General features: G+C 32.8%; 2 protein-coding genes across 2 annotated transcripts in view; one reads left to right on the top strand and one right to left on the bottom strand.

The window, feature by feature from the left end:
* The window catches only part of LOC109357344 (transmembrane protein 87A-like), a 4,821-nt gene extending 2,836 nt beyond the window's left edge, over positions 1–1,985 (top strand). The window contains exons 4-5 of the mRNA XM_019601254.1: positions 171–307; positions 1,294–1,985. Coding sequence (XP_019456799.1) covers positions 171–307; positions 1,294–1,483 — 327 coding nt within the window. The 3' untranslated portion in view covers positions 1,484–1,985. The remainder of the gene's footprint in view (positions 1–170; positions 308–1,293) is intronic.
* LOC109355880 (glycerol-3-phosphate dehydrogenase [NAD(+)] 2, chloroplastic) lies at positions 2,324–5,778 on the bottom strand. The gene is made up of 9 exons (XM_019599142.1): positions 5,430–5,778; positions 4,766–4,902; positions 4,564–4,669; positions 4,263–4,464; positions 4,073–4,160; positions 3,686–3,833; positions 3,018–3,167; positions 2,782–2,931; positions 2,324–2,698 (listed from the first exon to the last, which is right to left on the bottom strand). The coding sequence occupies exons 1-9, from the start codon at positions 5,715–5,717 to the stop codon at positions 2,684–2,686; spliced, it is 1,284 nt and encodes a 427-aa protein (XP_019454687.1). The 5' UTR covers positions 5,718–5,778; the 3' UTR covers positions 2,324–2,683.

Below are 9,798 nucleotides of genomic sequence, written 5' to 3'. Positions count from 1 at the left end.
GGGGGGGTAATGAATTCGAATAAAAAATTAACGAGTGTGTTTGATATCTTAACATGCCAAACAATTTTGAGGAGAAGAGTTCCTGGATAATCAGGAGTAAGATGTTTTTCTTAATCTTGTTTTTATTGTACACCGATAACGACGAGACTCAAGCTCTGAGTTTGTTTCAGTTGTACTTCCATGCATCTGACCCTTTAAGTGAACTGTGGCGAAGAGCTTGGATCATCCCTGCTTTCTGGACTTTGCTTGCCTATGTTATCCTGCTAGTAATCTGCATTCTCTGGGCCCCTTCTCAAAATCCAACCAGGTATAGTCTAGCCTTACTATTTCCCATACTAAAAAATGGAAGGAAGAACAGAAAACATTTAAAAAAGATATATGTATATATATAGAGATATATATATATATATACACATATATAATTGTAATTTCAGATGTCGCGTGAAAGCCTTCTTGTGAAATGAAATGGAGTAACATTTTTCTGGTAAACGCAGGAGTCCGGAGCGTCCAAAATGTGATTCATGTAATTCTAATAATGACATACTTATACTTGTAATTATGGTTATTTTGTCGCAAAGTGTGGTTGCAATTTGACTTTGCAAGAGTTTCAAATGCTTCAGTGACTGATATTCCTAAAAAAATTGTAACATTTAATTTGCTTGTTCATGTCTGAAAATGGAATAGTTTTTATCGTAGAGAAAAGGCTATAGTTTCTCTGTTAAAACAAACATTATTTGTTAATTAGTGGAATCAATATAAGCTAGATTCTTTATGGCTTTTTATTAGAAAGTTATGTCAGATATGTACCACTTGATGCACGTTCTACCTTAAAGTTCATCTAAAACCAAAATCTACCGAAGTATTATATCAAAGGATTTTCAATTACTGTGGGTAAAATCCGTGCATATGTAGTCTATAAGGTTTGAGAGAATAACTTAAGAAAGAAATAAGATGTTTGAAGGGTGATTTTTGAAGTCATACTCAAAGCATACCAAACTGAAAGTAGGACTATAGTAATAGAAGCTTTTCTTTGCTTTTTTTAATTACAATGCTTGATTTTAACACTGACATAGTTACTTGCTAATTTCATCAGACACTCTTAATAGCTTGAAGTCTACAAAGCTTACCACTATCTTATACATATTGTATCATATACTCCAATACTTTTTAGATATTTTTCTTCCATGTGTTTCAAATATATTATGATTTTTTTCTGTATCAACTTTTATGTATCATGTGGTGCCTATATATATGCATCCTAGCTTGAACTTCATTTTACCTGGGATTGTGCAGATATGCATACTCAGAGGAAACAGGGGATGACTTCGATGAGGAGGCTGTGAAACTGGCCGGAAGCGGAATCAAAGTGTCTGGGGATATGTCAATCATGCTAGAAAGAAAGGATAGAAAAGCATCACTTGCTGCAGATCTTCATGTGTTTGGTGGACTTGGAGAAGATAAAGAGGAGGACAAGAGGGAGTAATGGTCCTAACTTCTGTATTCTGTTTGTAGCTCCACTTATGTCACAATTCTTACAAGTTTCACCTTCTATTATTTGTTATGTCTCTTTTGTATTAACTTGAGAGAGCATAATAAAAGAAGGGTAAGTAAGTGTCTCCATTGAGAAGCAACAAAAGAGAGGGAAAGAAGGAAGGGCATGATTTCCTAAGATCATTCAATCAATGGCCATTTAACATCTAAATTCAGGTTCATTCTATCAGCTTTCCACAATTGATGTTCAGTGAACTGCAACCAAAACAACTAACTGGTTAGCCAATGTGCTTTTTAAGGGCAGAGTTTATTGCCTTGTAGTTATTTCATAAAATGGTTCAAGTAACTAATAAGGGCAGAGTTTTGCTTTACCTTTTTTATGCTGTGTTGCCTTTTGGGCATAGTAGAGGAAATAAAAGAAAGAAAATATTATCATGACATCATTACTCATTAGCAAGTCTTCATGGAGAATAATATATTGCTGCAGTTAATGAATGACAACTTATTGGAAGTTTGAAAGTAGCCAAATAAATATAGTCCAACTTTTGTGTTTTTGGGTAATTATTTATTCAAAATTATTTTATTTCGTATTGTATCAAAAGTGGTTATTATTTTACCAATGAAAAAATGTACTCTATTTGATTATTTAAACACTCTTTATGTCAGTGTTTATGAATATTATTATTCAATGATGTCTATCTACAGGAATTTGAGGACTATATAATATACTTACTATATAATAATCCAAAAGAAAAGGAAGCCACAAAAAACAATAAAATAAGCATGATGCTAAGAAATGCTTTTGAACCTTTGTCTATTGGATGCAAGTGTATGAATAATTCAATATTTCATTTTCTGTGCTTCAAATTGAAGTTTTTGTAAGCCTTCAACATGCTAGACTTTTTAAGCTTCTCATACAAACAAACAACGTGTGCGACGTAATTGCCAAAAATATGGCATGCATTGTAGAGTGACGTTCATCTCTTAAGTATTGTCATGCTATAGAGTATTGTCTAGAATCTACACATTTCTCAAATTCTAATAACTGTGTGGTGCAACCCCAATTATGCAAAATTGTTCTCACCAAGACTTCAACATTAGAAGCACCATGGTGAAAAGAATTTAGTACAAGAATGTCCTATAAGCAGCTGGTAGATAACCATGTGTTGTTTTTGGTGGAGCCGTGAAGGTATCATACTTCTTCAACCTACAATGAGAAATAGTCATCAATCATTTGTAATCTCAATATAAGACCAATGTTGTTCTTCTGAAAGGAGGGGTCAGAATAACCTGAGGGAGGCTCATTAACTCAAAAACAGCTTTCTGAGGGGTAAGTTCATTGTCGATAATACGAGCAACTGCTGTTAACACCGGCATCTTTACCTTATATTTCTGCGCCAAGGCAATCACAGCTCCAGCCGTCGATACGCCTTCTGCTACCTGCACGTAGTATGGATGAACATTTCAATAACCTTGCCACTTGCATGAGTATTAGGTGTGATCAGACCTTGAAATTATTGAGAGACCTGATTCATGGAATTAAGTATGTCCTCAAGCTTCTCGCCTGATCCAAGACGCACACCAACTGTTCTGTTTCTCGAAAGGTTCACAAAACATGTAAGCATTATGTCTCCAGTTCCTGACAGACCAGTTATCGTTGTTGCCTTTGCACCCATCTTCAAAAGATAAATGAAGGAAAAAGAAATAAGATAAGCAGAATATGCATCAGTAATTTGCAGGGGGGGGGACTGAAATGCTTCATATGCCAAGCAAATGGAGCCAGTAACAGAAAGTAAATTTCATGTTGTATACTATTATGTACAACTAATATATACGTACACACACATGCAAAGTTGCGCACACAATACGGTGAGGGAAACTAAGAGCTCTGACAGTTAAAATAGCTATAAATGAAGCATGCATCAGAACTCTATCCTTGACCTAGGGGATTGACAATATAGCAGTGTGCAAGTGAAAACGCCTAGGTTTTCCTGACATTTATATTCTATGTCGTCTGAAACTTAGATGATATATACAGCATTGCATCTTTCATTAGCCTAATTGCAACAGCAGATAGCCTTTCAGCAGAACCAATCTCATCCTTTCCATGATTATTACTTGAGAAAAGGAAAAGAAAGGTTCACAGTTTCTACTATTTGCCAAGAGTTTTAAAATTTTAGAAGAGATGAATTACCTTCGTTGCCAGCCACCGTATCTCTGAACAGCCTTGTGAGACAAGAGCAGCCATTGAGTTATGACCAAGATTCATTCCATCCACTATCCCAGCTGCTATTGCAAGCACATTCTTGAGTGCACCTGCTATTTCAACTCCTGTAACATCACTGGAGTTATCAGAAATTACAAGCTGAACATTTGCACTCAAATATGTATGTACAGTTGCTTGACATGTCATGTATAAAACAGAAATAAGCTAGGCATCATTTAACAGAGGAGAAATGCAAAGCAAGCAGAAAAGACATACTTGTTCAGAAGGGAGAAAAGAAGTCATAACAGAAATGAAAACAAGTTAATTTACCTATGAAATTCAATTTCATTTATGAATCTATAGAAGGTTATCTACCTCGATGTGCTGATTCTTAAATGACTTGAAGCTAGTAGCTGTTGAACTCTATTTGCCAATTTTTTGTCTTTCGACGCCACCACCATTGCTGACAAAGAAAATGCAAATAAAGGACAAATTTTATTGGCTATCAAACCATCATATAATTGAAGGAACAAAATCTACACCAATGTCATTGTCAGTTGGTCACCTGTGGGTAGTTTATTCATCAGTTCCAGAGCAAAAGAAGGGCCAGATAGTGCAACAAAAGGCTGGCGAGGATTGCGTAGTGCTTGAGGAATAATTTGAGCCATCATCCTCAGTGTATTTAGCTCCAGGCCTTTACTAAGAGATATGAATGGCAAACCTGGATCAACATAATCAGCAACACTCTCAAGGAAAGATGAGCTGAACTGTAATAGCAAAAACAAGGATTCAGACAGTCACTTCTTTTTACTGCAACCACTAATACTACTGAAAGAAGAAGATAAAGAGGAACAAATTCAAATGACCTGAACAGGCACTGCATGGAGACAATAATCTGCCCCTAGCAAAGCAGATTTGGCATCCGTTGTTGCAACTACATTCTCCGGCAGCCTGTGGTCTGGGAAGTACTTACTGCAAAAATACAAACAGTGATACAGTCACCTAAAGAAATGGCTGATGAGGTTAGATGATCACCATGTAGATAATGACAGACAAAAGGGTTGTTACCGATTACAATGCCTCTCATTGATCGAGAAGCAAACTTGAGGATCCCGAACAAGCATTTGGACTTCTAATTGAGCCTTTCTATTTGCAACATGAGCAGCCATTGCTGTCCCAAACGACCCCCCTCCAAGCACAACCACCTTTAAAACAACAACAAAAATCACAAAGCCACACAAATCACCTTTTCAAGATTCAATACATGGCATGAAAGCGCATAAAGAAAGAGAGAACTTGATTGGTACAATACCAATCCTTTTCTAACCAAGGGCAGTTTCCTTAAGCTCTTTTTAATTTTTTATATAAAAAAAGTGCTTAGTTGGTTTTGATAAACAAGTGAAATTGCAGCTTCTACAAAAATCACATTTCTTACGCCTAAACAAACCACTCTAACAGGATGTTTGGACTTTGGAATAGCTTATGAATAACTCATTTGGTTTTATATGAATAAGATTATCATATAACTTTTTTTAACGTGCTGACATAAGCTCATTAGAGAAGCTTATGAAAATAAGTTTTTTTTATTTACCTAAAAAATTATTGAATAAATACTTAATTAAGTTATATTTCCTCAAATGTACCCTAAAAAAACTGAATTACTGAAAAGATTGAAACAAAGTAAAAAAAAAAAAAGTAATTAGAAAAATAAAATGAGAGTGAAAATTCGAACCTTGTTGGTGCGTTCTAGTACATCAGTTTTAGCCTTGGAGCTCCAAAACCTGGACCACCGAACCAGCTTCTCCCATGCGAGCTTAACCACTCTTCGGCGGTCCCGGGTCGGAACAATAACGGGTTTTAGGTCCGGGTCGGGTTGTTGAGGTTGAGAAAGAGAACGAGAATTGGAGTGGCATCGAAGGGAGAGGAGAAAGGTTTGTTTTGAAGGGAAAGTATGAAAGTTTGAAGAGTTGGAAGGAGAGAATGAGGTCGCGAATGGTGCTGTTTCGAACACTATCGCCATTGCTAGAACTTCAGAATCCGACTTGGTCGATGTTAGAGAGAATAATAGAGGGAGGCTGATATTTCCCACGTTTTCTCAATGGATTATTCGGTTAATCACATTTTATTAGTCTCAATATTGTTCAAAAACATCAGAGAGAAAAATATCAAGCGGACGTGATTCAAATGATACATGTTTAATTTCTCTCGGCTCAGATAGGATTGACTCCAATACGATGATGTATGTGGGAAACCAAAAAAAATATTGTTAAAAAATTATTCATCTAACCTTGCTGGACAAGATTCTTAATGTGATAACTTTGTGATTTTCTTGTGAATTGATAGTATTGTTTGGAAATTATTACTCTAATTGATTGTAATGTATTGGGAAACAAAATGTATGTGGGGTCTCAGTTTTATATATTTATTGTTTATTATTTATGTTTTATTATTTATTAATTTTTCAAAAAATAAGTAATAAATAATATATTGAATATGTATAGTTAATTATACTTACATTATGTAGATATTATACACTTAGTTTAATTAATTACTAAAGGAGTATTATATGCAGATAAATGAGAAATTGATAAAATATTATATAAATTTAATACAAATGAAAAAGTGAAGAAATAATAATATTAATTATCATATACTTCAAACAACACAACTCTCAGATTATTTGTAGACTATATAGACTCACATGAGGGATATGTTAATAGTAAAAATGATTGATGAGAGTCCAATTGAAGAGGTAATGAAAATACTGAATATCATGGGGATTATCGGTGCTATGAATATCATTATCATTAATATTATTTGCAGGAACTATTGCTGTTCATGCTTAATGTAGTGATTGCTTGAATAAGATAAGTTAGATAATGGCTAGTGAAGTTGCTTAACGTAATTGGTTGAATAAGATAACTATTGGAATACTACTTTTGCACTTACTTTATCGTTTCAAATTAGATTCTTGTTGAACATGTGCATGTTGGGGCTGCTAATTGTTTTTCTGAAGTTTGTTATAGATCTTGTTTGAGGGTGTTGGTCGTGTTTTAAGAGGAGACTTGTTGCAGTACCAAATTCATACATAAGCATTTGCCTTTTCTATTAGGGGGACACTATTTTGGTTGTTTCCAGCCTTTGTTAATAGAATGGGATTAGCTATCCCACCTTTTTGTGTCTCATTGTGTCTCAATTTAATGGAAGTTTGAAACATACTTGAAAAGAAAATTAAAAAAAATATAACATAATATTTTTTTGTAATTTGGTGAGATATGATTGACTTGAAACATGGGAACCGAAAGATTTTGGGACAGAAGATCCGCGGTTAATATTGCCAAATTAAACCATAATTTATTGTCTTATCACTCTCTCTTTTTTTCCTTGAAACTTGCACTGTAGCTATGTTCGGTTATAGAAATAAATAAAGTAAATATTTATTTCAGTTTTTTTTGACTAATTTAATTCATATTTAAAAAAATTGTGGCTGTTTTGGATTTTAGAATTTCTAATAGACCAAACTGATAAAATCTAAAACATGAAAAACTAAAATAAATATTTAGTCAGAAAAAATAATCTCGTGGGCCAACTTGTGTAAAATAAAATGTGAATATGACATTATCACGTGATCCTAGAAATTTGTATTTTCCAATTCAATCCAATCCAATCCCTTCCGCTGTAGGGGTCTGGAACTTTGTCAGTGCCCTTACCCGATTACGATGCCAAATTTTCATTGAGTTTTCATGTTCGTACTTCAACGACACTTCCTTTTGAGTTAAAAACCCAAGGAATCTGACATGGAATATCAGACAAGTTTAAGTATATATGTAATATTATTTATAATATAGTATAAGGAAAGAAAATGAAATTGATTGGCAAATAGGTAAGAGTGGAAGACAAAGAAAAGGATAAGAGTTTATGAGCTGTATGATTGTGTGTTTGGTTTGAGAAGAGGTGGTTCTATATTGTTCTCTCATATTGATAGACGATGTCAATCACGAGAGACAAATACATCTAAGTTAAAAACAATATCATATAACACTTTTATCTTTCAAATATAATAAAATGATACTTTAATTATTAAATATAAATACAAAAATAATAACTTATATCTCTAATATTCGAGATGATTTTTTTGCACCACATTCACACTCAAATGATTATAATTGGAGCAAGTATTTGTTTCTCCAATGTCTCCCATCTCCCATCTGTCTCTTCCACATACATACATCTATCCAATCTCATCATCTATGACACTAACCTCAAGATATTTTTAGATAAATCAAAGTTAAGTAAGAATGTATTCATTATTAAGTTAATAAAGTATACAAAGATTTCAACTCCTTAAACAATATAAGGGTTGTTGGACTCACTCTCTTTATAGACAAATTCATTTGAGAGGAGTATTTTTCATGATTTTTATTTTGGTAAAATGTATATGAAATTTTTAATATGCTAAAATACCAAACACATATAAGCATGTGTGAATATTCCCAAGTGACCAACGCATTACGGAGGAAAAGTGAAGGAGATGGGTTAAGGGGCAACAATGGGGAGGAAATGAAGATAAATTAAGTTAAAAAAATTAAATGGGAGAAAGACTAAAGTAATATGAATATAAGAATATTGTTTTACCTTTTATTTAAAAACCTAATTGGTAATGAGAAATAGACAAAAATGTAATTACAAAATTTTACAAAAATAGTTACATAATTTAACATATTTGTCTCCAAAAATCCCAAATTGGGAAAGCATGAAAATGAGTCTTGGATGGTTTTAGAAGGCTCTAGGTAACCTTCAAAACATCTTCATCTCTTCCCCTCACTGCCCAAACAAAGGATACTGCGTTCAAATTCATTTTTTCCCTCCAAAACAACACTTTCAAATATAATGTAAGAATTCATTTTCGAGTTGAGTTTTGAATGAGAAATAAAAGAAATAAAAAACTTCATAGTAATCTAACAAATTTATTTCATGACTCTCATACTTTCATTTTTATATCTTCTCCGAGAATCAACTCTCATATAAATCTTAAAAGTTTTCATGCTGGACAAATAGGACAAATGAAAAAACAACATAATATTTAATATAACTACACTTTTGGTTGACTGAGAAAAAATTAATCAATGATGCTATCATTATCATATATTATATATAAAGTGTTACTATTGAAATATAAGATCTTTACTTAACTATATATTGTTACTTAAGAAGTTTATTATCGTAGTCAATAATAATAATTGCAACAATAACAATAGTGGTTGTAAATAATAAGAAATTGATATAATATACTATTTCACGTGCAAGTGAATTGACATTTCTACCACTTCCGCATGCACATCCCAAATCCCAATCCATGGATAAAATTCTTTATTTTCCATTTACAGAAACCAAAAGCGTGGACTTTGAAATTATCCACTTCCACTAATAAGCATGCTAGTGGAAACCACTCTCATTGTTTTGAGAAAAGAATTATAATTTTTTTGTACTCGTATCCCGAATCAATCAAACTTTATAAAATAATATTAAAATATTAATTTTTGTTTTTATAATTTTATTTTTAAATGAATAAAATTTTCTCATTAGCTTGGGATACCAAATATACATAAATGGGGAGATGTGATCCCCATATATTATTTTGAGGGGGCCATACATCAAAAGTTATAAAAAACAAAGCACCTCTAATGTATAGCTTCAATCTAAAAATTCATTCTGCATGGACTTAGACCAAATTCCAATACTGATTTATTGTTTGAATCTAATAAGGTTTTATATACCCAAAAGAATAACAAAAATGCTGTTTATTAATCAATTAAATTGACCCTTCTTATTGACATAGTATAAATCTTATCATTTCCTTCCATTCAAGACACATTTCAAAGAGTGTAAATAAATGGAGAAGAATTCAACTCTTTAATAATTTAACCATATGATAAATTAATTAATTAATTAAAATGTTGGTAGAAGAATTAAAGTAGTGAAATATAGGGAAAATTGAGATGATAAAATGGAGAAAAGAAAATCTTCCAAGCCTATCATGCATAAAAACCCACCCTTTCATCCTCTTCCCCCTATACACAAAACATTGCATATATAAACTC

The sequence above is a fragment of the Lupinus angustifolius genome, chromosome LG09 (genome assembly GCF_001865875.1).
Source record: "Lupinus angustifolius cultivar Tanjil chromosome LG09, LupAngTanjil_v1.0, whole genome shotgun sequence".
Lineage (NCBI taxonomy): Eukaryota > Viridiplantae > Streptophyta > Magnoliopsida > Fabales > Fabaceae > Lupinus > Lupinus angustifolius.
Note: the sequence above shows the minus strand (reverse complement) of the source record. Positions and strands in the feature narration are given on the sequence as shown.

Bases quoted from the DNA above. Each gene is read 5' to 3' on its own strand.
- LOC109355880 (XM_019599142.1), bottom strand. From the start codon at position 5,717: ATGGCGATAGTGTTCGAAACAGCACCATTCGCGACCTCATTCTCTCCT. The intron at 4,161-4,262 runs GTGACCAACTGA...TTTCTTTGTCAG, and splicing joins GATGAATAAACTACCCACAG to CAATGGTGGTGGCGTCGAAA. The intron at 2,932-3,017 runs GTCTCTCAATAA...TACTACGTGCAG, and splicing joins TACTTAATTCCATGAATCAG to GTAGCAGAAGGCGTATCGAC.